The 26,655-nt window shown below is 40.4% G+C and overlaps 1 protein-coding gene across 10 annotated transcripts in view; it reads left to right on the top strand.

The window, feature by feature from the left end:
* The window catches only part of GALNT9 (polypeptide N-acetylgalactosaminyltransferase 9), a 189,019-nt gene that overhangs the window by 152,770 nt on the left and 9,594 nt on the right, over positions 1-26,655 (top strand). For all 10 annotated transcript variants that reach the window (XM_048964555.1, XM_048964556.1, XM_048964547.1 and 7 more), the window contains 3 exons: positions 16,196-16,381; positions 19,814-19,951; positions 22,168-22,263. In XM_048964555.1, coding sequence (XP_048820512.1) covers positions 16,196-16,381; positions 19,814-19,951; positions 22,168-22,263 — 420 coding nt within the window. The remainder of the gene's footprint in view (positions 1-16,195; positions 16,382-19,813; positions 19,952-22,167; positions 22,264-26,655) is intronic.

Genomic DNA, 26,655 nt, shown 5'->3' with positions numbered 1-26,655 from the left:
CAGACAAGGACAGCGAGGAGTCAGCTGCAGAGATGGCACAGGGTAAGAAGTAGCTTTATCTCTGGGCCATGGGTTTGAGCAGACTGGCTTTGTTCTCAGCACCAAGCAGCAACACAGGATCTGCCGTGCAGTGCTGTCATCCCTGCAATTCCCAGTTCCATGCAGCAGGGTTATTCGCCACCAGCTGTCAATGCCAGGCGTTTGTTGGGCAGCAGTGTGATTGTCACACTGATATTCAACAAAGAGAAATAGAGCAGTGTTGTGTACGTACTCCATCCTCAATGCCTTTTGATCCTCACTTTAAAATTTCATAACTGACAAACGATGCTACATGGCTTCTCAGCAAATGCAATGCATTACTCTTACAAGGACTTTTATCATTTTAAAACCATGACATTTCTCTTGTTCTTTCTTCTCTTTCACTTTCAGGAAGCAGATGCTTTATGTTTATAGATTCAGCTTCTGTATTGCAACTGATGAAAATGGATTTTCTTTCTTTTGAACTGAGGGCGTTACCTGCAAGCGTGCCAGTGCTGCTGATCCCCTCAGTGTGGGACAGCCAAGCACCTCCAGTGCGTCTGTGCTTGTAGTTCTATTTTCTCATATCAGCAGCTGGGCCAGCATTCATAACATAGAGGAAACTGGCACCCAGGGGACCACCTAGCAGCAGGGTGTTGCGAAGAGGCAGGAGAAGCCAGTGACTGAATGCCTTCTCCTCCAAACTTCAGTGAATCTCCTCCTTTCTACCTATATTCTCTCCCAGAACGGCTCTCCTTTATCATTTTGATGTAGAGAAACATGGAGAAAGCAGGGCTGCAGTACCTCATTACACAAGAGGGGAGCTGATGCTCCCCCAGTTCAGGCAAGACCTGTTCTGGGGCTGCAGATGGCTGGAAATGGTGGAGGCCATAAAAGCTGTATTTATAAACAGTTTAAATTACAGTCCTTGAAGGTCAGACACTTAGAGAGACGCAGTATACTTAATTCTTTGTGTAGATGTCATCTATTGCTGACATAAAATGCTGGTTTGTCCTAAGATGTGTTCTGTTCAAATTGCTGGGAGTCGTAACCATTTCGTACAATGGCACTTCAGTTAAGGCTGAATTATGAGAATTACATGCATTTATTGGCATATGCCCCTATGCCTGTGATGATCCATCTGACAAAAGGCAGTGATTACAATATAACATGCCACATATTAGGAAAAAATATGGAATGGGAAAAAAAAAAAAGGAAGCTGGCAGTCTGTATTTTAAAAAATCCGTGCCATTTTAATGACCAAAAAAGCAAAGTATTTTGTTTCTATGTTGTTTCCCTCTTCAGAGCCTCCTGTTTTTAAGAGAAGGCAATTTCATTATTTGCCCTTTATGTATGAGTACATGGAGGTGGTGAGGTTAACTTACTCAAATACTTCCTCAGGTTTTGGTAGAACAAAGGATTCAAGCAAGATCCCCTTCTCATAAAAATGTCCTACCCACAATGTTATGCCATCTTCTTACATATGTATATTATGCATAGTTAACATCCATGAAATCAGTACCTGAATTTTCTGCAGTCTCTTTATCATTCCTAGACATGTTTTTTCAGCTTCTTGCTTTAGAAAACATGCTTTATTTTGACTTGTTTCATAGTTTCTATTAGAAGTAGTCATGGTTTGGTATTAATGTTTGCAATGCTTTTGACACAGTCTAAGTCATGAATATATGAAACCAGCTTTCCTTTGTATATTTTGTCGGCAGTTTGATGTCATTTCAGCAAGGGAATTTATTCTGAATACAAAATGATTGTAAATACTTTTAAAAACTGTTCCTTGTGTAGTGACTTGCACAATTTGTGCAATATCAGAGAAGTGCAACAAGGCGGTATTTTGCTTTTGTTGATGAGTGCATCTTTTGCCAACTTAGCCTACTTTTGCAAAGCTCAACATTTCAGCCAAAGTAGTTCATCACATTTCACATTCATTAAGTGCTGTTGCTGTGATTATTTTTTTATTTTTGTCCCTGGGTCGTAGTCAGGATGCCCTTCACTGATTAAACACCATCCTCGAGTGTGTAAAAGACTCAGAATTTATCAAAACAAAAGGTGAAGGCTTCCTCCTCATTTGAAATCATGTAATCACAGTTAGGTCGAATTGTGTTTTGATTAAGTAGGAGATGATTGCAGAGATCCATCACTCTGCCTTTAGGCTCAGATAGTTTCAGACTAACTTCACTCCAGTCAATTACTTTATTGTAAATTTACAGCAGCTAAGCTGAAAGTACAATTAAGTCATTTGTTGTATGAAAGGTATTGGAGGAAAAAAACGAAGGTAATAGGGGATACAGACTGTGTGCCAATGATGGATTGAGGGCGTGTGTCCTACAAAGCATCAAAAGGGGAGTGTTAAGAACTTAGACAGCTTTATGCGTAGAGAGGCACGGACAATTGAAGCACGGGCATTTTCACAGGCAAGGAAAGGCAAGGAAGCCTTTCACCCGCTCTGACTGTTGAAGTTCTATTGGAAACATTCCTTACAGTTTTGTGAAAAGAAACAAATTGTTACAGTGCATCAGACTAAGTGCATAATGGAAAATTTTACTTGCACAAAAGATTTGTATAATTCCCTTGTGGCTGGGGCACTTGTGTGTTAGCAGGCTTTCAGGTGTGAGAAATAACCCTACCAGGTTATTGCTGCTATTGTGACCCATCCTCTTTTTATTCACTTACATCGTTTTTCTTCCTTACTCTTCTAGTTGAAGTATATAATGACTGCTTGATTAGGTCTGCTACAGGCTGCTCATGGCAGTGAAAGGAGGACACAGTTCTCCAAAATGAAGTTAAGTTTTTTTAAGAATGCTGATTTCACCTTGGGGATGGGTTACGGTATTTTCAGTTAAAATGAAATCCAAAGGTGAGACATTCTGTGCTTTTTCCAGCTTCACTGTTATGATGAAAAGGAGAGTTTGGAAAGTTCATCCAACCAAACCTACTGACTACACAATTAGAGGAGCTCTGCTTGCCTCCTCACTGTAATTCTTTGTGTTACGTCCGTTGTGAAAAGGGTTAATAATTAATTGGTGGATGCATTGCTACAGCCTTGCCAAATTTTGCTGGTCAACCAGATTGTGCTCTCTGGTTTTGTGAGGTTGCTGATGACTGCTCTAAGAATCAGCATGTACTCTGGGTGGCTCTGCACAGACATGGAGCTTTTCTACCTCAGGCATCTTTGGCCAGACTTCATTACCAAGAGGCACTGCTTAGAAGTGTGCCACTTTCTTCACAAAGTTTACTAGGTATTAAATCCTTATACTGTAATGTAGAGCATTACATTCCAAGCTTCTGTAGCTGTAAAGATTGCAGTGGCAATTCATGAGATTGAAGGAAAATCAGAGGCAGCAAGACTTCCTAGGTAATCAGAAAAATGAAAACCCACCCACACTGTATGTACTGCCCGAGGTGACAGCTGCTAATGAGGTAAGTGTGATGTACAGTTCTGCTATGAAAATTGCATAAATAGGAAAGATAACAGGTTCTTCAGTAGGTCTTCTCATGGGTGTTTTCAGAAGCACACTTACTTATTTGACTCAGAGTTAAAAGGTTTTTTTAGCTCCTCTTAACACTGAAGAGCCTGACAACAGCCTGACTGCATCAGGATCTCCCCCAGCCCAGCCAGATCACACCATGTAACCCACAGCTTTTCCTCAGGGATGTGCCACAGGCGGCCACAAAGCCCTTTCCTCTGTAATGATGCGGGGTATTCTCATCACGCTGTGCTGAGCATAGTGTCCTTCAGATAGTAATGGAATTACTTGGCATAGTTCAGTTGCAGAGCAGAGGCTGTGACCAACGTTGGTTGGCAGAAGGTGGCAGTGACAGGAGAAATGGGGAAACCAAAATAGTTGTTGCCATCAGCTGACAAAACAGATGATAAGATTGGAATTCCTCTGAAAACGCACACAGCAGGAGCAGCAGAGCATGTAAACATTGACACAGGGCAAGAAGGCAGGGTTTTGATACACTGGACACCGTAGTTAGAGAAAGCAAAGAAATCCCTGAGGGCCTCAGCTGTGTTTATTGCTTTTGTCTTATTTCATCTTTGTGAAGGTATTACCAGCCTGTGACAGCCTGGCTCTGAGAGAAGATGAAAAGAGATTATTCAGAGGCATTAGGACAGACAAGTGGATTGTATTCCATGTTGCTCACAGCAAAGATGCTCCAGGGCAAAATTAAATGAACTGAAAGTCCAGAGCAGCGCCTTCATAAAAATGATGTAGAGCTATATTCTTTTTTTTTTCAAATTTTCTTGTAGATGATAGGCAAAGCAATGCAGCCCATGTAATTGTTTTTCATCATCTATCTCATTTTACCAGAAAAGGTTTTTTAACAGTGAACTGTCTTTAGCTTGAAAAAGGATAGTAGGAAAGGCTCTTCCTTATTTCTTTAGCAGCCCAAATACTTTCCAGCAGATGCTCCATACACAAATATTTGGATAAAACCCAGAGCTTGGTAAATGAAGAGCACTTGTGACCCAGTGGGGTAAAACCCATCAGCTGTGCCATGAAGCAATTACTTAAACCTGTGGCACTGTCCCTTTCAGTTCTTGGAAATTCAAGATTTGATGAAGCAAAGCACTATTTAATGACTGCTACCATTCTCCAGAAATAAAAATTACTGTTTTTATTTTGTTGTAAGTGTATATTTTGGAGTAAAATGTTATCAGCTGTCTGAGAACTTAAACTCTTAAACTAAACTAGATCATTAACTGCAAGATGTCCAAATTCCTGTAATCTTTTCCATGCCAAGAAAGTCACGGAGGCACTGGATTTTGGTAACTACAGAGTCATCAAGGTGTGGCACAAAAAACAACCCTTTTCCTTTCCTAGTGTGCTTGATTGGGATGCTTTCCTCACTGCTTACAGTGGGTGTCTGCAAATCACTTTCAGGTGTCAGGACAAAAGTCCTTGCATAAAAGCAAGGAATGACAATACAAAATGTTTCTAACCTGTGCTGAGCTGTATCTTACAGTTGTCTCCAAGGACCAGGATGGAGCTTCTCTTGATGCTCAGTGTGATAAATGTCACCACGTGGCCCAGCATGAGGCAGTCCGATACAAGGGTGGAGAACAGGAGATAAATTTAGGTGAAATTCTTTTAGCTGTAGCTTACCTTTCTCTTTGGCTAAGCAAGAAGTAATGAATCCAAAGTGGAGAATGTGGACTTGGTCCAAAGCGTGGGGCTTTCTTCTGCGTTGTTTATTTTCAAGACTGTCTCTAACTGAAGGTTTTTTAGAAATCTGCTCAGAACAGAAGATTGGTATGTAAGCTCCTAGCCTAGGAGTGAAGGGTTGTGATAAATGACTCAATTGTGGGAGCTTTATAGCCAAAAGATAAGCATCAGTGTTTTCTCAGTAATCAGTTAGTGTTCTTTGAGCCTGCAGTGGGACAGTAATTTTCCAAACAATTTTTTGGGGACAAGAGAATGCACGTTTGGCCAAGGATATTTCATATCTAAGGTTATCCATTGATAAAGGAGAATACTTTTTTTTTTAACTATGTTCTCAAAAATAGCTATTTTCTGATGTTGATCTAAAATATTTTGCTTCATCTGAAATGACTTTTTTCCCTGTTTTAAGTTGCCCAGTGCTTTCCTGAAACCATATTTGTATCTCTTATATTCAACTTATAGAAATCTGTTGCAAACAAAGAACATTCCTTATACGCTCAAAACTTTAATAATATAGGACACTACCTTCCCAATGAGCTGAAGCCAATATTTACAGTGTATGATTGTGATGACACTTTTAGCTCTTGGGAAGAATTCTGCCAAATGTGTATTTTCACATTCTCATGCTGGATGGACGGTGTCCTGTTTAGTTTAAGGTAACAAAAACACACCTAGCTAGTCTTACAAGTCACAGTCAACATCTTTCTGTTGGTTTTATTGTGTGAGAAAACAAAAAATAAAAACAAAATCCAGAAAGAGAAATCCTCCAAACAAAACATTTGTCAACTAAACAAGCCTAAATCTTTGTGACTGGGAATAACGAGTCTTGAGGAACTGAAGTGACATTAGCCGATACAAGGCTGTGGCTGGAGATAGATATACCTCACTTCAGGTTTCCCTGGAGAGCCATGCAATCTAGAGAGGTTCTTTGCAGTCCCCAAATTTGGATGTTCCTCACAGAATTGTCTGTCAGATACTCAGACAAGATTTTTCTTTCACCTTTTTCCCACATCTCTCCTTTTCCAGCTCCTTAGGCGATGTGTGAAGCATTCTGTTCAGATGAAATAGCTCGGTTTGTCAGTCACTTTACAGCCTGTGATTGATGCCATTATCTGTTCATTAATAGCAGCAATAAAGCATATAAGCAGAATGAATGAGTGGGACATAATAGTCCTCTGCTAACATTCGTCTTCTCTGTGCCTTTCCTCCAACGTATCCAAAAACTGTTGCAGACCTGCACTGTCCTGTATTCAGGAAGATGGATTCAAAGCGTGCTCTAACCACACGCTTGTTGGCATTTTTGTTTTTGGCAGCCAAGCGTAGCAGGGCCTGGCTGGGAGGGAATGTAACACAGAGGCACTGCCTTCAAACTTCAGAGAGGTCTTTCAGTGTTTGAATTTGAGCTCTGATATTCTCTGTACGAGTTATCCTATTACAGTTTTGGGGCAACTCTCCTCCTGCGCCTTCTGATAGCACTGGGAGCTTTATGTTTTTTGTGGGAAGAGGATCTTAATCATGGGTTTGTCAGCTGAAGTAAATAAGCATTCCCAGTGAAGGTCACGCTCGGATCTGCATTTTATGTCTAATAAGAATTTGGCATTTATTGTATGAAGGATGACATCAGCTGAATTCAATAATCTTTCTTTGGTTTAGTGAGCAGGTGCCTATTTCCAGCAGATGAACTTGTCCATTATATGCACGTGATGATTTGTGAATTTGTTTTCTTAATATATGTTACATCTTCAGCTTGCTGAGGTGATTTAGGATGGGAAGATAGGAAAGGATGACTGGAATGTCTAAAATGATTTGTCTACTGCTGCTTTTTATCATTATTATTATTATTATTGCATTGCTCACCTCTTTTTTATTAATTATCCTCATAGAGATCGGTTTTCAGTAAAAAAAAGTAAAAATTCTACCTTCAGTTTGAGTTCTGCTAATGAGAGTAAAGGAGAGAATGCTTTAATGTAGTGTCACCAGGCTGGCCGTTTCCTGTACTTATGAGAGATGGGTTTGAGCTATTCCTTACGGCTGTATTATCTCTGCTGTGCACTTGAAGTACTAAGACTTAGTGAGATTTATAGAACTATTAAGAATGACTATCAGGTATATCTCCTAGATGATAATATTCATTGTTCTGTGTTCCTACAACTGCTCCCTTGGGAAGGTCATAGAGGAGGAACAAGATAGAATTAATGCTTTGAAAAACAAGAGTGCACCCTGCACCATCAATAACTCTGCGGGTCACATCTGACAAACTTGAATTTAAAGAGCATTCCCAAGAGACAGAAACTGGCACGGCTCCCCGAGCACTGAAAATCCAGCGTCAGAACTCACTGGGTCGCTTCTGCTTCATTCTGCCCTTTTTTCAAGTGATGTTTGTCACGCTTCCCTTCCTCTTTTTACGTTGGCACTTCTCTGGAGATGGTTGCATAGCGGAGCTGGTGGAGAACTCGCACCTCTCATCTCAGGTTGCTTCCACCGTATGTCCTGGTGAATGAGCACCTCTGCTGGTGAGGCCTCTCCACTTGAGGTGCCAGCACTTGAACAAATCAAGCGCCGTGTATGTCAGGCACCGAGTGGGCAGTGTGCCCCATCTGTGATGGCTTCGTGATGTGGCCTCTGAGCCCTGTGACTGACCAGGGCTCTTCTTTGTGCCTGTTAGGAACACTGAATCTCTGTGGCTTCTCATAACCGCATTCAAAGCTGTATTCAGACTGACAGCCCGGATGACTTCAGGGTCCAAAATATTAGTAATTAATCTGAGTTTGTAGTGTTTCTGCATTAGAGAAAGCTTTTGCTTGTAATAGCCTTTGTTTGAATGTATTATTCTGAGTAGATCGTCATGCTAAAATTTGCATTGTAAAAAAATTGTTTTGGAGCAAAGTAAGATCTAATGAGCACATAGTAAATCCCTTGGCTCTGCAGCAGAGTCACAATATGCATAATAGCTCTTCCTGAATGAATCCCTTGCAGCCTAAAAGCTTTTTTCCTTAAAATAAAATAGCAGGCCTGCAGGATTTAGTGCAGACAATATGCAAAGATCGTTTAAGGGGCTGTTGTGGAAAGAGAAAACAAATGATGACGACTCCACTTAGGCTCCTTTGAAAGGACCCTTTGTGATCACTTCATTAGGCAGTCTGTTTAAATATTTTCTTTATTCAAGAATGACTTTATTCTAATGGAAGCATCAATAAATTCCACTTTGTCTTTTCTTTCTCCCTGTGGTCTCAGCTGAAGTGCCAGGGAGCATTTTATCATTTCTCAGGCTTTTTACTGGAGGTTCAATGTACAGTCAGTATTATTCCTTTAGCAGAAGAATGGAAATGGGAACTAATGATATTACACAAGAACACTGAGAACTGTCTTTCATTTAAAAATAAACCAAAAGCTGAACTCCTGCCTCTTGCTTTCATCCTAAGTTAGCTCAGGTAATGATTGAAGTGTGATGTTAGTAGAGGTTCTGCCTAGTTTTTGGCTAATGTCTTTGTCAGAAAAGGCACCTCTGTGTAATGCGCTTGCTGTCTGCCCTTATTGCAAGGTTAAAAGTAGTTTATCTCCCAGATGTACTAGCTTAGGCATCCTAAATAATGTGCAAACCATTCCATTTGCCGTTCTGAAGAAAGTTAATTGAAATCAGAATGATGAGAGCCCAGAGAGGTTGTGGAGTTTCCATCCTTGGAGACACTCAAAGTCTGGATGTGGTCCGGGCAGCCTGCCCTGGGTAACCTTGCTTAAGCTGGGCATTGGAGCAGGCGTCCTCCAGTCATAACCACTGTTTTCTGGTTCTGAGTTCAGCTGCCACCTGCCCTGATATGTTTGACTCTGGACCTGGGATAGAATTTTTTCTTTATTTAACTTCTGAGTTTAAATTTGAAATCTGTGTAATGCTCAGCTGATCTTGTCTTGAGCCTCTCTTAAGCAGTGTCCACATGAGTGCTGGACTTCAGAAGGTTGTACACTGCTTTTCTTTCTTGAAAAGCTTCTGAAGGTTTTCGGTCAGCGTTGTTTGGTGTTTGGGCTGCAGGATGGTAAAGCTCGCAGTGTGGCAGAACAGGTATTTCCTTAACGCTGCAGGAGCTCATCTGCAGATTTTCTGATGTAAGCTTGATGTGTGCCTTTATCCTTTGGTGAGACTTTAATTTCATGGGAGAATTTTCTCTGTGATCTTTTGGGATAAATGAGAAGGAGCAACCTAAAGCAATCACACAAATGAGATGTGAGGAGCAAGGATGACTGACTGGTCTGTAATGCCGTTTCATGAATCCCACGTGGATTGTGTTTTTCTGGGGCCAATTGGTTGGATTTTAACAGTTCCTGTGCAAACAGTGTCTGCGCTGACAGATTTGCAGGAATGACTGACAGTGGTTCTATTGATTTGGGAAAAAAAGTTGAGAAAATTTGTAAAAATGCAGAAAAATTATTTTCATCAAGTGTATTCTGAAAGAATATATGATGAGGAGCATCTGGCTGAGACAATTACCAAACTAAACCGAGACACCCAACTGCATTTGCTTTGTGCAAGCAAAAATGTTTGGGGCTGCAGAAAATGACATTATCTGGTATTACACCAGCAGACATCTGCAGCCTCTTTCAGAGCTGAGGAGCATTCAGAGAAAGCAGAGTAGTTGTCACTAGTCCGTGCAGCTTAAGGGTATATCTCAAAGCAATCTCCTTGCCTGTTAGTTATGTGGTAGGAACTGTTAACGTCTCCTGGAGCACTCTGAGGTGCCAACGTTCATCCATTTGCTAAGGAAAAGAGGTGTTTGAAAATTAAAGCTCGCCCTTGGGTAGACTGTCCGTTCCCCACTCCCATCCCTCAGTCCTTCTGCTCCTGTCAGACCTTAACGTCATCCGTAAGCGATTATGTCAACAAGCTTGGTGGCCCAAAAACAGCCATACCTACAGCTGGCAACACAGCGTGCCAGCATTTCCCACAGCCCAGGCCTGCGAGGCTGCCCACTTTGCAGCAGGAAGCTGTTAAGTTTCCATCTCACAACATTTTGCTCCTTAAGTGGCAATAACAGATCATCATCTCCATGTGAGATGTTCTTTTAGTCTTTGAAATCCCAGTTCATGCCTAGTTAAGTCTGTACCCAAGGCATGGCCTATGCAGCATGGCACCTGCTGTGTCCACCAGCCCACTCTCATTTCTCTGAAGATTTTTCTTTGCCATTTCCAATCCACCATCACCAAGGCGATGCAGAAAGTCTGTACTGTTTTACAGGAGGGAATTCTGCACGGAGAAGCATCAGCTTCTTCCCCAGACAGGCCTGTGTCAAAGGTGCAATATCCTTTGCAAAGATGTGCAAAATGTGGATTTAAGGAGATCGGATTAGTGCTTAAAGTATAATGGGACATTTTAATATAATTTTAAATCCTATCTTCTCACTCCCATTGCAGCCAGCACGTTAAATTATCAGAGTTCACTCTTTACACACAAAATTTATCTTTGCAGCAAGATAGCAGTTGCTGAGTGTGAGTTTCTCTGGAACATGTTTCAATTTCTTCACACTCATCTATTTCTCTTCTATAAGAGGGTTAGTGGGAGGGTTTTAACTTCTCAGTGCTGTCACACCTGGGATCTTAGCTGGCATGAGGGCTGTGTCACCTCTAAGAATATTCCAAGGACACCCTCTAAATTTGCTCCTTGAAGAGCCACCAGAGAGAATGTTAAAATGTTCATCAGCTGAATGTTTCATTGCGAGATCATCACAGTGCCACTGCCTTTTTCTCAAAAAGCAACTCATCTGCAAATACTAGAAAACCCAGGGGAATAAAGCAAAGAGGTCGAACTCAATCGATTCTAACAGATTCTAAAGGCTAGTCAAGTGTCTGTGAAATGAATTTCTTGGCTTTCCTATGGCAAAAAAAAAAAAGGTCCATTTTAAACCTTTCATGAATGCTCACAGTAGGTTACTCTACAAGAGGATCTACCGTGTCCTGGAAAATAAGTTTCAAAAGCAGCCAGATTTCAAGTGCTCATATCGGGGCAACCAAAATAATAATAGCAGTAATTAGATAATGCTGATGCCAAACACATGGAAGTTATATGACTGCATCTACTTTACCCTCCATAACTGTGCTGCAAGTTTATGCTGTGGAAACTGCATGAGCCAGGAAAAAACATGAGTGCCCCGCATGGAATTCAGCCCTCCAAAATCAGCAGTCTGCAAATGCTGCTGCGTGTTCCCAGCTCCAAAGGCAGCAGGAGCAGCAGGGACTGGGTATTTACATATCCGTGTGATAAGACTATTCTGGGGACAGAAATAGCTTTTATGCATGAGATCTTGTCTCACTCCCTATATATCCACCAGTAGCAGATTATCTACAAACTGCTGTTAGGAGGAGTGGAAATCTCAAAGTCAGAGGCTGTGATAGAGAGTGTTGTGATCAGTCAAGCAAGGAAGGACCCATTTAGGTCCTTTAGTGAGCAAGCATTGTCAGATATTTATCCTGCAATCTTGAATGAAAACATATAATCTGTGAATCTTGAGATGTGATTTCTGCCTTTTTCAGTTTTGTTTTTGGCAGCCAGAAGTCTTTCTGATGTAAGCTGCCCTGTCCCAGCATGGAAAGACTTCTTGCTCTGTAAGTGCCCCATTAAATAGCACAGACTATTCTGAGATCCAAGAGTTGAGACTTTTTAAAACCATAATTATGGATGTTTTTAAAGCTGATCACAAAAATGCTGTCAGTGAACAACATGAGGCCATGTGATTAATTTTTCCGTATGAGCTGTTTGATTATGACAGCTTCCTAGTTTCAGATAGCTTCCAGTGTGGACTGAAAAGCAGACAAAGAGCACTTTATCTAGCACTTCTGATTAAATGTGACACTCCAGTCAGCACTGAGAATACATAGAGGAAAGAAAAGCCATAAAACCCCATTAGAAGAAAGAAAATGTCAGGCTATAAATTATTCTGAAATATCAATTTTCAGCAAGCTATGTAAATTGTCAATAACAGGGATGCAAGAACCATAAGTGTGCTATATTCATGCTAATTTTTTGTTACCGGAGTGTGCATGAGAAGAGTTGACACATCCATTAAGGACTGGAGGATAACTGGAGGGCTCCTGCACGTTGGGTGAACAAAGACCTTATTGGCACTGCTCACATTTAATTTGAAGGATGCTTTCTGATTTAGACCTTGTTGGTGCATGGCTGACCAGAGAGAGGCCAACAAAACAACATCATCTTCCTATGCATGTTTTTAATGTTAAAAGGCTTCTTTGACTTCAAGGCAGACGTTTTCCCATACCTTTGCATACAGATGGATTTTATGTTACACGGTGGTGTTTAAGAAGCTGTACCTGTTAGGACTGTGCTGCCCACGCTGCATCCTTGCCCTTCAGGTGCCACAGAAAGCTACCCAAAGTGCTCAGACTTCTTTCACCTTGAGAAACTGCATTATAAACGCTGTCAGATCTCCTTATCTATAGCAATGGTTTAAGGCATCTTTATCTCCAGGCCATTTGTGCGCTGAGAAGGGCTGAGAGCCTGCTGGCCTCCTCCAAATGTAATGGACAGATTTTCAGGGCATTTCCTGCTGATAAATTAAAACAAAAATGCTCCTGTGGAGCAGGCTGCATTTGGACAAAATTTCTAATTCAGAGCAAGTGCATCTCTTAATGTTGTCAAAATGTTGGGTTTTGCTATTTTTGCAGTGAAAATGTGGAGGATTGGTTTAAACTGACCTTTCAGTTTGAAATATGTTTATACTAAACAAGCTTTTAACACAGAACAAAACATCTCAAAATCATCACTGGTTCAATTTAGCAGAACATTTTGGGATTTGGGGGGGAGCAGAGGAGGTTTAGGGATGACAAAGTGCCTGCATTCCTACCAGTGAAAAACATTTATGTAATTCTTGACAGTTTAGGTCAGCAAGATTTCTGAAAGCTTTGAAAATTCTTTCATGATAGGAAAATCCTTTCCAGTCATTGTGGGGTCTGGAGGACATTCATCTTTGACAGGCTTCGTGTTGAAAATGGAAGAAAACCTGAGATTCCTGTCTTGTAAGAATTCCCATGCTGGGATATGATAAAACATGGGTATGGATACCTAAGCTGCTTTAAAATCTCTTTCCATCTCATCTGTTGGCTTCATGCGGAAAAGAAAGTCTGAAATCTGAGAGGTTATTCCTATGGAGTGCTGCTCAGGTGGAGTTCAGCACTTTTTCTATAAAACATCAGAGTCCACTTCTAGCTTAAGGATGTGCTGAACATCCACCTCTGAAGCACTGCCTCTGGCAGAAACCACTGTAGAAAGGCCAGGTAACATGCTCTGCTGGGCACAGCAGAACCGAGGGGACCTTGCTACCACGCACTGCTTGCAAAGCTGATTCTCACTGCTTTCTTACAGCGGCCTACGAGTGATTTTTCCTTTCAGCAAAGAACTGCTAAAGGTGCCACTGGCTCTTGGAAAAGGATGAAACACACAGCTGCTACAACACAACTGTGAGCTGTATGGTAACAGTCTGCACAACCAAGTTTCTTCTTGTCTGGCAGCAATTCAACAATGGGAGCATGGGGATTTACAACCTCTTAAAGTCATGTACCTTAGCTGCCTTCAGAGAACTTTGGTAATGCACAGCTTTAGGCCATGGTAAACAAGGCACTCTATGTCTCATCTTGGTTTTTCTATGACAAATAGGATACGGTGTCTAACTGGCTTCTTTATATTATACAGTGTAAATATATTACATGCAATAAAAATATTCTATATCAGTATAACATAATAGTTACATTGTAGGGCAGCCATCTCTCAGGTGTATAGGAATAGCTAATAATTAGCATGAGTGAATCGTTGTAGCACAAACCACAAACATTATCATTCCACGTGTAATTTATCCCTGATGTGAGTACTTGTTCTTCTTAATACTTAATATGTCTGTTTATAGAAAAGTTGATTGAGATAATTAGCAGTAAAAATGCTAAGGTAACACAGCTATGGTAACATTTATATTGCTATCAATTTTGTTTATAGCAGCCTAAAGACCAATGCCGAAATTAGAAATTAACTACAATTAGCAAATAAATTGAGTGTCTCTTGGAATTACTTGATCATGTCTTAAAACGCTGCACAGTGTGATGCTCACGGAGGCAAAGCCAAGTCCCTGGGCTGTGCCAGCTGCACTGTTTGCTTCTCTGTTCTTCCTGCTCATCAGCTGCAGCAGGGCAACTTTGCTGCCTGTATCCACCTTGCCCAGCACATGGGTAGATGGTGGCCTGCTGCTGCCCAGGGATCTACGTGCCTCCTGCGCTGTGCAGGGATTAGGAATGTCATCCTTATGCAGGGAAACATCTCCCACTTGTGTTAGAAGTTGCACATTCCCAGAGCAAACAAGTCATCCAAGGTGAATGGGCATCTTCGTAGGAAGCAAAATTTCCTTGGATATTTCCTAGCTGTCTCCTTTGTCAGAGGCTGTTTCATTCCTTTTCTCTCTGTAACACATTCTGTCACCTTAAAGAGCAAAATGGGGCTGTGAGGGGAGGGAAAGAGCTGACAGAATGTAAATGTAAAGCAATTTAGACGACCGCAGATGGGGCGGTCACAGCACGGCGCAGATCTGTGCTGACTGCTGAGCACCGGGCTGACAGCGGGAGCGTTAGCTGGCCTGAGGCTGCTGCTGGCTTCTCTTCTTTCTCTATTTCTTTTTCTTTTATTTTCTGCCCTGTTTTCTTCAAAGCTAGGTGTCTCAGTTCCCTGTGGATTTCTTCTGGGGAGAATTTATCACTGGTAAATAACTATTTGTGTTGAATTTGCAGATAAACTGAAGTACTTTCTTTAATGTTGCAGTTTAGTACCCTTTCCTTTTCAGGTTTGCATGAGCACAGGCATCTGAAGGCAGTAAATCTGTCGTTCAGATAATGTATTTGCCCTTGGTACCAAAATATAAAAATAAAAATTACAAGGTCATTAACCATATCGAGAGAAAGAAAAACGAGCTGTGTATTAAGAGCTGAATGCCGGGGTGGGGTGGGCCAATAGCAGAATACTGAAGGGGAATGCTCATCTGCCCTTCTCATCATGAGAATCAATTAATTCCTTTCTTTCTCGTAGCACTGCTCCTCTGCACTGGGAACCCTCAGCATATGCCAGTCCAAATTTATGAGCAGTGTGTTTTCTGGCATTTTTCATTTATTAAGTGCAAACTCCTGTGGCCAGTGATTTACTGTAGGACGGCTCAGAAAGCAGCAAATAAGTATTATCTAACAATGTATTAAAAAAATACAAACTGGAAGAGACAATTTTATCTCTGCTTCCCAAGCAATTTATCTCTGTCCATGAGAAGGCAGGCTGGGGGGAGAATAGCCCTAGAATTGTTCTGGAGTGTATCTGGTCTGGAAATGAGTTCTTACGTGCAGTAAAGGGAAGCTTTGGAAAGCAATAGATTATTTTTAAAGTTTTAATATATTTTATTTATTTCAGTTAGACTGCAGTACCAGGTGCAGACCTGAGAGCATTGGAACCTGAGGGTATTCACTGCATGAGTCCAGCCTCACTGATTGAGAGGCAGCTCCTCTTTGTTTCCCACCATGGAGTTGAGGCTGTAAATAATCAACAGGGAAAAATGGCACTGTTTGAGGGCAGTGGTGTTCAGAAGGGTTGGTATAGTCCACGCTCACCCTTTTATCCATCTTCTTCAGCTCAGAGGTATTTTCACTAACAAGGACTAGGTTAAATTCATCTGCATGACACAGGTTACCACCTTGTAATATGTCATCTTCCAAATAGTTCCAAGAACAGTGACATTATGGGGAACTTGGATATTTATGGCACCTAAACCTGTGTATCCAACACAGGCAGCAGCATTCATCTTTAGTCAACGAGGGTAAGAGGGGTTTCACCCTCAGAGCAGTCTCTGAATTACTCAGTAGTACCCATCTCAAATGATGGAACGCTGCACACATTCTTAATTGGAGCAGTTGTATCCACTTACAAAGAAAAGGGAAAAGAAAATTGTTTGTTTTTCCTCAAACTCTCCCAGGTCTGGCAATGTGGAGGAAGTATGGAGGTGCTACCTTGCTCTCGTGTGGCACACATCGAACGCACAAAGAAGCCCTACAACAATGACATCGATTACTATGCAAAGCGCAACGCCCTTCGGGCCGCAGAGGTCTGGATGGATGACTTCAAGTCCCATGTTTACATGGCGTGGAACATCCCCATGGCAGTAAGTATGGGCCACACTAGTCCTGAACAGAGGCAGAAGTCTGAATAGTTGTCCCTACTTAGCAATTTGGGGTGAAGACGTTACTACAACTGCATGCAGTGGGCAAAGAGTTGGAGGAAGACTTCTTTTGTGCTGGTGAATGCTCAGAGCAGAGACTTGTGTCATAAACTTGCTTCCTATATTGCTTCCTTGGTGTGTGAGTTTTGTTGTAGGCTCTGGAGTGGTGACACAGACTTACAATTTAACTGGAGCATGATGTTTCAGGTTTATGCGCTTTCTCAGAGAAAGTCTTTAATTTAGGATGCCATTAAACTTTGAGGTGTTCATATGCTACAGTACTGAGAACTAGAGAAATGTCCATAAATAAATATCATGATTCATCATGAGACTCTGCGGACCTCACCAGGATAAAAAACAATGTGTGCAATAAAAGAATCCCACATTAACTAGCTTGATTTTCTACAGGGTGAGAGTTGCAATGTGGACACGTTCCACTTCTTACTGTGCATGTGAATTGTTAATGGCAGGTGGGGGCCCCCAGGAATCCACGTAATATAAATATTAGATAAACTGCAGGTTCAATTTACTACTTGATTCTGGAAGTATATCTCATGCTATATTTCCACAGAGCGTAATTCTTTTAGAGAAGAGATATGTGTTATAGCACAGTCAGGTGGAAGCTGACTGCTGTTGTATCTTTTAGTGATATTTCCATCCAAATTATTCATGTGAAGGGGCACAGAGAGAGCAGCTGAGGGGAAGCACACACTTCTGTAACTAAGGATAGTTTTGTTAACCCTTACATGAAGGATTTGGCCAAAGATGATTGAGTTGAAGTAAATGGAAACAGAAGATGCTTCTATCTGAGCTGAAAAATATGCCAGTCCAGCTGTATCACTGTGAATTTTTACAGTTATGACCTCCATCAGAGTCATGGGAGTCCTGGCATAGATTTCACCAGATTTAGTTTTGTCTTATGCTTTGATAACTAGATAATATATCAGAAGGTATTCTAATTAATTTGTCATGTTTTTGAAGATACATACACCTAAAGGAGTCATGTTTCATTCTCCTCTGTGATGTCTGAGTACGTTAGATGTTCACACCCATCAGAATTTTAATTACTGCTGTTTAGTATTGGGCATTCTCATAATATTCACAATATTGTGTTGAAAGTTAGGTCTCCATGAAGGTGTGTTTTGGTTGCTACTTTTGGCTAATTGCAGGGAATTATCTTGCCTTAGCAAGGCAGTACTGCCTAACACAATGTTTTTGTGATAGTAGGAGGAAGACAAAGCAGGGCTCACCTAAGCTTTTAGGGGCATTTTTGGCCCTGCCTGCATCCATCTGAACAAATGGTGAGTTTCTAGCAGGAAGGTGAAAGAGAAATAATCTTTGAAAATTTGTTTACTTGATGCTCTCTGCAAACGAATTCTGAGAATATAAAAGACATTTAAATAAGCATTCACACCAAAACATGATTTCCTTTAATTTCTCTGAGATTACTTATTGATGTAGTTTTCTGCACGGAGCCATATAACAGTGTTTTAAAAAAACAGGCACATCTATATACAAAGGCATAAAATCAGCAGAAGTATTGAACATTAAAATATACTTTCCATAAAATAAATTGATTGATAAAACGTACATCATAAAAATAACCCCATTAGCTTTCAGGAAAAGGAAGCTAGCATGTCAGTGTCCACAGAGTCGTTCTGCTGTAGTAGTCAATCTAGTTGACCTAAGTAGTTTACTGGTCAAAGCCATAAGAAAAACTTTCTGTGAGAGAACTAGAAACCTTACTGCTGAGTGAAAAAGGATGAGTCTGCATACTACATCATATGGGCTCCTCATTCCTGTACCATCATGCAGTAACCCCGACTTAATGACTGTAGCTAGTATGGAACAAGGCACAGCATTTTCATAGCTGCTCAATTTGCTGCTCTTGTGATCTGTAGAAATAGCCTAGCGAGCAAGGTGTGACATTTCTTCACTATAGAATGGAAGAGAGACAAGGAAAATACATGTGTTCTGTATTTAAAACCCATCCAAATGAACCCTTTCATAACGCACACCATCTTTTCCCTTCTAAGTTACTGAGGGTCTGTTCACAGTGTGTACCTGGTTGGTGGCTGGACACACCTGCAGTCTTATCCCATAGCCCCCTGTAACCTTCAGCAGCAGGTCAGTGTAGCACTATTGCACTTTGCCAAATATTTGGTACGTCCTGTTTATGATCTATTCCTCAACAATTTTTATGATAAATAAATCTTATACTGAATGATTTATTGTACTGAGTGCCTCCAAGAATTGCTCTCCTTCCATTTAGCCTGAAGTAGAACATAAATTAACATTCATTTGAATGGATGCTGCATAGAAAGCTCATGACAAAGTATGCATCAGCAAGCAGCAGTGAGCACAGCAAACTCTTTATGTGGCAAATGGAAAAACCTGTTCAGTATTACACTCGTATTCTCTCCTGAAAACAAGGCATCTGTTGGGGATTCTAATAAACCCCGAGCTAAGACTTGCTGCTGTCTTGTAACCCTGCATCAGACACCACTTGGAAACAAATATTTCCTCCAGAAAGATTTCTGTACAGGGCAGTTAAGATAGATCCATGCAAAAGCCACCAAATTCACTCCATTTAATTCTTTCAGCATCAGAAAATATTTATAAATTAGGTAACTCTGTGTCTTGATGTTGAGCTACGATGATTTATCCTGGTTTATCTCTACAGACAATAACTGACCTGGTCGTTTTGAAACGTTTGAGTCTGATCATATCAATTTATTTTTGACATGCTCTTATGGAATTTTTTAGTCAAATGTGATTTAAATTCTGGGATTGAATTACAAAGAAGGTATTGAGTTTAAGTGCGTTTTATAGCTTAAGTCTGTGAATGAGCTCCAGTTCCAGTAAAAACTGAACGCTGGTCTATGCAAATGTTTAATGGGGCTTAATTGCTTTTTGAGCAGCTCTGCTTTGAAGTTTTAACAGGTCTGTTCTCATTTACATTCGTGAATACCCAAGGCTGTTAATAGTCTAAACCATGATCAAGCTGCTAGATTTTAGATCAGAATTACAGCTAAATTCCTTATAAATCCGAAAGCAAAGGAGTTCAGGTTTGATTGCAAACTTTTAGAATTGCTGTATGTTAACAGCATTCACATTGATTTTTTTATATTTTGATTTATGTTTGGGGTTTTTTTGCTTGTTCATTATCCTTATTTTTCTACTGACTTGCATTAATATTTATTGTCTGCTCTCCGCAGCAGCTGTTTGATGAGCTGCTACTTACAAAAGAGAAAGTAGAGAGGGAAATACAACTTGGTGTACAAAATGAACTCCAATTTGGTTTCAGCAAAACAACAACAACAACAAACAACTGTAAAGTCAATGTGGTGACTCTATTCTTTTTCTATTTTGTAGAACCCTGGAGTTGATTTTGGAGATGTTTCTGAAAGAATTGCTCTACGACAGAGACTGCAGTGCCGGAGTTTTAAGTGGTACTTGGAGAATGTCTATCCTGAAATGAGAGTCTATAATAACACAGTCACTTATGGAGAGGTACTGTATGTCTTTGAAAACATGATGGCTGCATTACAGAATTCTTTCCATCTTAGTGGTGGGTGCCTGTATTTGCTTCATTAATTCATTTTTGCAAATCCTCCTAGTTGGGGATAAAAAGCCACATGTCCTTGTTCAGATGCAGTTGAGGCTACCATTTGGCAAGCTTTTATCTCTTCAGAAAAAGCCATTAGAGAAAAATTATTCTGCTGTTTTGTGCTCAGAATCTGTATTTTAATTTCTGCCTGTGCACAGTAATAAGTAAGACCCTGGAACAGCTACTCTGAGACAGCTGAATGGCCAGTTAACCCTGATAAAATGATGAATCCAAATGCACTGGAGATGTGTAGATGATTTGGTTCAGGTCAGCTTTCTGGATCATTTCTTTTCCCCCTGTTAAATAGCCAAAACCACTGTATATGGTCTAAGCTGATCTTTTAGGTCAGACATGCCTTCTGTAATTTTTTAAGGGTTCATCCAGTGCCTGTAAGGTAAGGACTGCTATGTGTCTGTGAACTGGGACGACGTTCCAGGACAGTGTTTTTAAGACTCTGTGTTAATTGTCTGCCTGAATTAGGCAATAAATTTTCACACCAGACGACTACATGGACATTCTTTCCTGCTGTCCCATTTAAATGACTTCATATAAAAATAAGTCAGGCCCTTCAGATATTGATACAAAGTGCAAGTTTTATTGCATAACGCCGCTCTGTATCCTAATATAACTATCTCTGGCAGCAACCAAGGAAAGACATTTAGGAAGTTCAACAGGAGCTATTAGTTACTGTCAGCTCTGAAAATGCTGCTGAGAAGAATATTGGCAGTACTGCCAATGCTGTGTCAATTACACCAGACGGGTAGGAAGCTGGGCTCCAAAAATAAGTTTGTTTCTGTTCAGTGGTCGCATTCAAAGTTCTTAAGTCACACAGGAAGTTCAACAATGCAAGTATCCAATTCATTGAAATTTATGATAAATTGGAGCCACACAAGCTATCTAGCTAGTACAAACTGGAATCGTCCTCTTTCTTACATGCCCATAATAAAAAAACTACAAGCTTCATCCTAAATGATATAAAGCTTGTTATTAGTATTTTCTCTTAAGGCTATTTTTCCGGAGGAAAAGGTGTTTGAATTTTCAGGACTTTAAGGAAAATAAATGTATTGAGTAGATGTGAAACATATTGAAACAGTAGTAAAAATATATTTCCTAGTGACTCCATTCACATTTTTAAAGCTGTGTCATAAAGCTGTCTTCATGTTCTTTAGCCTTTATAGTACGAGTCATAAAATAAACCTCCTGAAATTTAATTGCTAGGGAACCCCCTTATCCCATCAGATTGCCTGTTATGTTCATGCACTACAACATAAAGGATTATTTACTGATTTTCCAACAAATCAGGCTGCAGCTATTCCTGTATTGTAGGGGTGGCCAGACAAGTTGTTGAGTCGAAACTCAAAGCAAGTTGTTGATCGATTCAAATCGCCCATCTAAACGACTTCTCATTTAAGAGATCTGTGAAAATTTTCTGTGTCCAAAATGTGCATTAGTACCTGCAGCCTGAAGAGCTCACAAGAGCTCCAGCACAGTTTCATGGACTTGTACACTCTTCTTGTCTGGGGAGATGCCTAAATTTTTGACTTGACTGTTTCTCTGAACCCCGTCTTCAAATATATGAACCCCTTCTGTGCTGCTTATCATTGCTGCATCCTTTCAATGATGTAAAATGTGTTATATTCTTAATTGAAATAAAATATTTAATATGCTCTTTTTGTTCTTATATACACAATAGGAGCAAATAAAAGTGTGCCACAGCCAACACCAGCCTGGGCAGTTCCTTTGCTGTTGGGTAAAGCCACATTTCAGCATGTAGGGTCTACCTCTTTTTCTACACAAGGGTAATTTGGAGCAAAATTTGGCCTGAGTTTATAGAGTGCATTTTATGGGGTTTTGATCCTTGAGTAATTGATGAAAATAAAACTCTGACTTGAGTTAATAATTCTGTAAAGACAGGAGGTTGTCCAAATGATCTGTCTTTTCCTGGAGAGACTGCAAAGTTAAAGTCCTGTCATGTATGGAGAATGTTCCTCAGAGAAGAGAATAGTTTTATCCACCATTTGTGTCAGTAGTTGTAGTACAACTAAGCTCTGTATGGGAAGGACTTGCATCTTACAGAACGGTTTCTGATACAATTGTTTTCCTTCTGGTTGGGCTATAGGTGCGTAACAGCAAAGCCAGTGGCTACTGCTTAGATCAGGGAGCTGAAGAGGATGACAAAGCAATCCTTTATCCATGCCATGGAATGTCCTCTCAGGTAAATAATTTAAATCCCATAATTATTGAGAAAACTGCAACTTTAAGAAATTTTCAGAAGAAACAAGAAGTAATTTATTGTGTTTGAGTATGGCAGTATCTCTTCATGTTGCAAAAGAAAATCTTTGACTTCCCTCTAGTCTTTTTGAGTGCCCTTTCCCAGATCTTACAACATGCAAATCTATACTCTGAAGATGCTAATAAGGAAAACAGAAAAATAATGATAATTTGTTTTAATAATGGAGAGATCCACTGCTGATTATCAAATTTAGACTGTTTGTTTCCACGAGCAGCTCTTCCCATTCTGACTTGGCATATTTTAGGAATCATACCTCTTTACCTTCAGTGTTGATTGGTCCAATAGGTTCCTATGCAGAAATGTTTGAGCAAGATGCTGATGTGATTCCCTGAATGGGCAAAAAGTTAAGCACATATTTATCATTAACTTCGAATGCAATTAAGAATATCTTTTAAATTGATACTTCTCTAAAATTGAACATTTGGGTTTTTTTAGGTCCCTGTGAATATTATTTTCTTACAGATGTCTGGTGAATTTGAAATGACATTTCTTCTTTCTTGCTTAATAATGATATTGTTTTTTAGATACAAGTTGGTTATTATTTAGACCTAGGACTTGAGCTACTTCTAATTAATCTAATTCTAGTTTCATTTAAAGTACTGTCCAAATCAAAACTACATTAATGAATGTTCTCATGCGTAAATAAACTCTGACCTTATCAGGGACTTATGGGAGTTCACCCATATGTGTATTGATTTGGAGTCCTGGCTCACACATTGCCATGGAAGCATAACAGGAGTTGTGAAATATAAATATTGCCTACTGTGGTTAATTGGAAGCTGGTTAAGAGTCAAACCTCATTAGAGCAAAGAGGATAGACTGTAATTCTTACTGACAAAATGTCCGGCCTTGGCAGAATCATTACAGTACTCCTGACTGACACTTTCACAGTAAAGGCAGAAGGGACAGAGCAAGGTAACAAAATAGTGTTGTTTAATTAGATGTAAATGAGTTTTCCAAGAAGAGTAGCTAGAAACATGGAGACACTCAGGGAGCTGAGTATCTTGCTCCATTCCAATTTTGACCAGAAGGCTGCAAATCTAAGTCTTTCTCTAAAGTGCCTTTCCAACACATAATCATACTAGCACTGAAAGGAAAAATGAAATAGATATTTTGCAACCTAGATGAGATTCTTAAAATTTCGGGGCCTAAAGCAGCTCACCTCTCAGATAGCATCTAGCTCTGACCAGTTTCTTTCAGCCATCTCAACCAAGCTTTCTGTTTACTTTGGACTAAAACTTAAGGAACAAATCATTGCCTGTAAGTAATTGCTGAATAAACTGGGCAGCTCTTCTCAGGTGCAAATAACAATCTATAAGTTACACACTGCCCAAAACATTGAAGATGGGTGGTGACCAATTCAGTCTCTTCTGGCTCAGTTCCACTACTTGTCTCCAATATCTCATCTGTTTGAAATTCCCAAAAAAGCCTTTAAAGTACAGCCACAAAATGGAGCCCTCTTGTACTAGCATTTTATAAAGGCATAGAAAGAGAAAGTCACTCTTCTCAAGCCCTTACAATCCAAAGTAATCTCTGCATGTGAGAATTATTAAAGTATGAGTAAGGCAAGAAGTTAATCTACCAAGGCATTGTGCAGCAGTTTCCATTTCACTCAGTAAGAAACGCCAGGCAGAAGGCAAAGGTGATGTTTTATCTAAGTTGAGTATTTCACAGACAAGTATGGGTTGGAGCCACTCAAATGCAGCCAAGTTAATTAATGATTACACAGCTGGAAAAGTTCTATCATCTCATCACAATTTACAAAATTAATTCAGTATGAGAACTACAGCTGCACAAACCCTAATCAAGGATATTCAAGCACATAGCATAAAAGGTGTTGACAGCAAGCTTTTTAATATATTAAATAAACATTTTTAAAGCCCCTCTTATGATCATCCTGGGTGAGCATAGTTATCTGTTATGTTTAGCTTTCGGTTTCTGGCATTTTTCCTTCAAGCACAGGGTGTATAATAACCCTGCTGAGTTGAGATTTGGGTTAGTTGTACACGTCTACTGAATATTAATGGCAATTAACCTGGCGCTCATTCTCCCAGTTTAGGTTATCACTGGTGCTTGATGTATCCTACTGGCTTGAAAACTTCTCAGTAGTTAGGAATATCTATACAAGGTTTTGCATTGGCCTGAGTTGATTTCGGAACTCACTTTACAGAGGACTATTGTCATTTTGATGTGGGTTTGTGAGGCCTGGAGTCTAATCCCTCTCAGGAAAAAAAGATTTGCAAATGCTCTTGAAAGAGCAATGGGAAACACCATCCGTAGCTAGAGGAATTGTCAGGAAAAGAAAGGAATATACCTGGGGAACCCAAATGGCTTGTCATATGCAATCACCTGTAATGCCCACTGGGTCTACAGCAGTGCACCATACCCTTTTGTTTTAAAAAACAGCTTAAAAAAAAAAATGGAAAAAAGAACAACCCCAAAAGTGGCACACAGGTGTTGAACCATCTGAGAGCAACTTGACGGCCTCAGTGGAAGTATTCATTGTCCTGGAGTTTATCTTGAATGCTGCGATGTGGAGCTGAGCACACGGCATGTGAACTGAACAGCATCCCGGATGCAGGGCCTGGCTCCCTCCCTCCCTCCCACACTCCTCTCCCTTTCACACCACACAGCAGTCGTGGTGCTGAGAGCTCCTTGTGCTGAGATCAAGTAGAAGGGAGAGAGATCTCTGTGCTCAGATTCCTGGAGTTTGTGGCCATACAAACAGATGGAATAAAAGCAGATGAAAGGCCTCGCTTTAACTGCTGCTTCAGGGCAGATATTTAACATTTTTCCAGGCAGAGCTATGTTTTTCCATAGCACACTGGATAGCATATCCCATCGCTCAGAGCAGGGCAACGGATGGAAAGGAAATTGCTCGACAGAAGCAGTGGGTGGCATTCTGTTAAACAACCTGTGTTTGTTATGACAAGCATTCTGGATATTTAAGGCATTTCAGGCTCTGTTTCATTAATGTTAGCTTACAGCTCACCTTATCTGGCATTGCTGAGAGGCTGTTAAGTATTTTGTTTTGCTGGGGAAATAAGAGCGAGGGGTTACATTTCCCATGGAACCCGACTGGACTCATCTGTGTGTCTCCTCCAAAGTTACCTGCTGATCTGTGCTTTACTCACTTGACTGGAAATCGGCAGGGATGGGTTCTCTGAAGTCAAACCCTTCAATTAAGAGCTGACATTTACCCACCAGCTTATGCTCCTGAGGACCACCTTCCATAAGCATCACTGCCTGCTATTTTTTTAATCAGTTGTAGTGACTTTGGTAAACAACCTTTGACGTCTCTTCCATTCTGCTCAGATTTCTGAAAATGGAAAGGAAAAGTGTCCTGTGTTATCGTAGGCACAGCAGATAGCATCAGGATTAGATCCTGGAGTAGGGAACACAGCTCTAGGCTTCAGCACGTGAGGTCCTTCATCATTAATGGGGCATTAAAAATACATTTCTGTTCTGCAGCTTGGGAATGCGTGGGTATGTAAGGCTCACAGCCCACCAGGACTTGTGTAGAGGGGTTTTGTTTGTTTGATTTCACCGGGTTTGAATATGCCTCAATAAAGGGGGGCTGCCATTTGATTTTGTCTGACAGGGAATAGATTTGGCATGATGCATCACACCCACAGATCTAATGCAAATGCAGAGATTGTCATTTCGTTTTCAGTATGGAAGGGACAGTTGAGATTGAATTTGAACACAGAGAGTGTAATTTTCATTACTCCATTGATTTGTATTCCAGTTCCTGTTTTCTAGTCTGCAGTACTAAGCAACTTATTTTAATACTTATCATATTTGTGCAGTTTGTATTGTCTCTATGAAGTGATGATATCAAGTCTTTGGAGGGAGACATTATTAATCATATAATGAATCTTAATTTGAACTTTGATGAACCTTAATTTCAGATCTGATCTTGCAGAAGCAGGCACTAAAACGTTCCTGCATCACGTGGCTTGAATTGACATGATGGCTTGGATGCGCTTTGAGAATTTTGCTTTATTTTATTTCAGATGTGCCTAAGTTTTTATAATTTTTGGAACTCTCAGCAGAAAGTACAGATTCAGGAAAATTATGCTGATGCTGTTCCGTTTGTCTCATCATTGTAAGGATATCAATTTCATGTGCCAAGCCATCTTTTATTCTGTTGAGCTGTCACACATCTGCCACTTTTAATATTGGAGACAGTTGAGCAGAGTTACTGTGTCTTCCACTTCCAGGGCTCAAGCAGCAGCAATAGTTTCAGCTTCTTTACAACGCTGCCTTTCTGAGGTACCTGGCTGCTTGATGCTGAGGAATGCAACTCTGGCT

This window comes from Lagopus muta, chromosome 17 (genome assembly GCF_023343835.1).
Source record: "Lagopus muta isolate bLagMut1 chromosome 17, bLagMut1 primary, whole genome shotgun sequence".
Taxonomy (NCBI): Eukaryota; Metazoa; Chordata; class Aves; order Galliformes; family Phasianidae; genus Lagopus; species Lagopus muta.
Note: the sequence above shows the minus strand (reverse complement) of the source record. Positions and strands in the feature narration are given on the sequence as shown.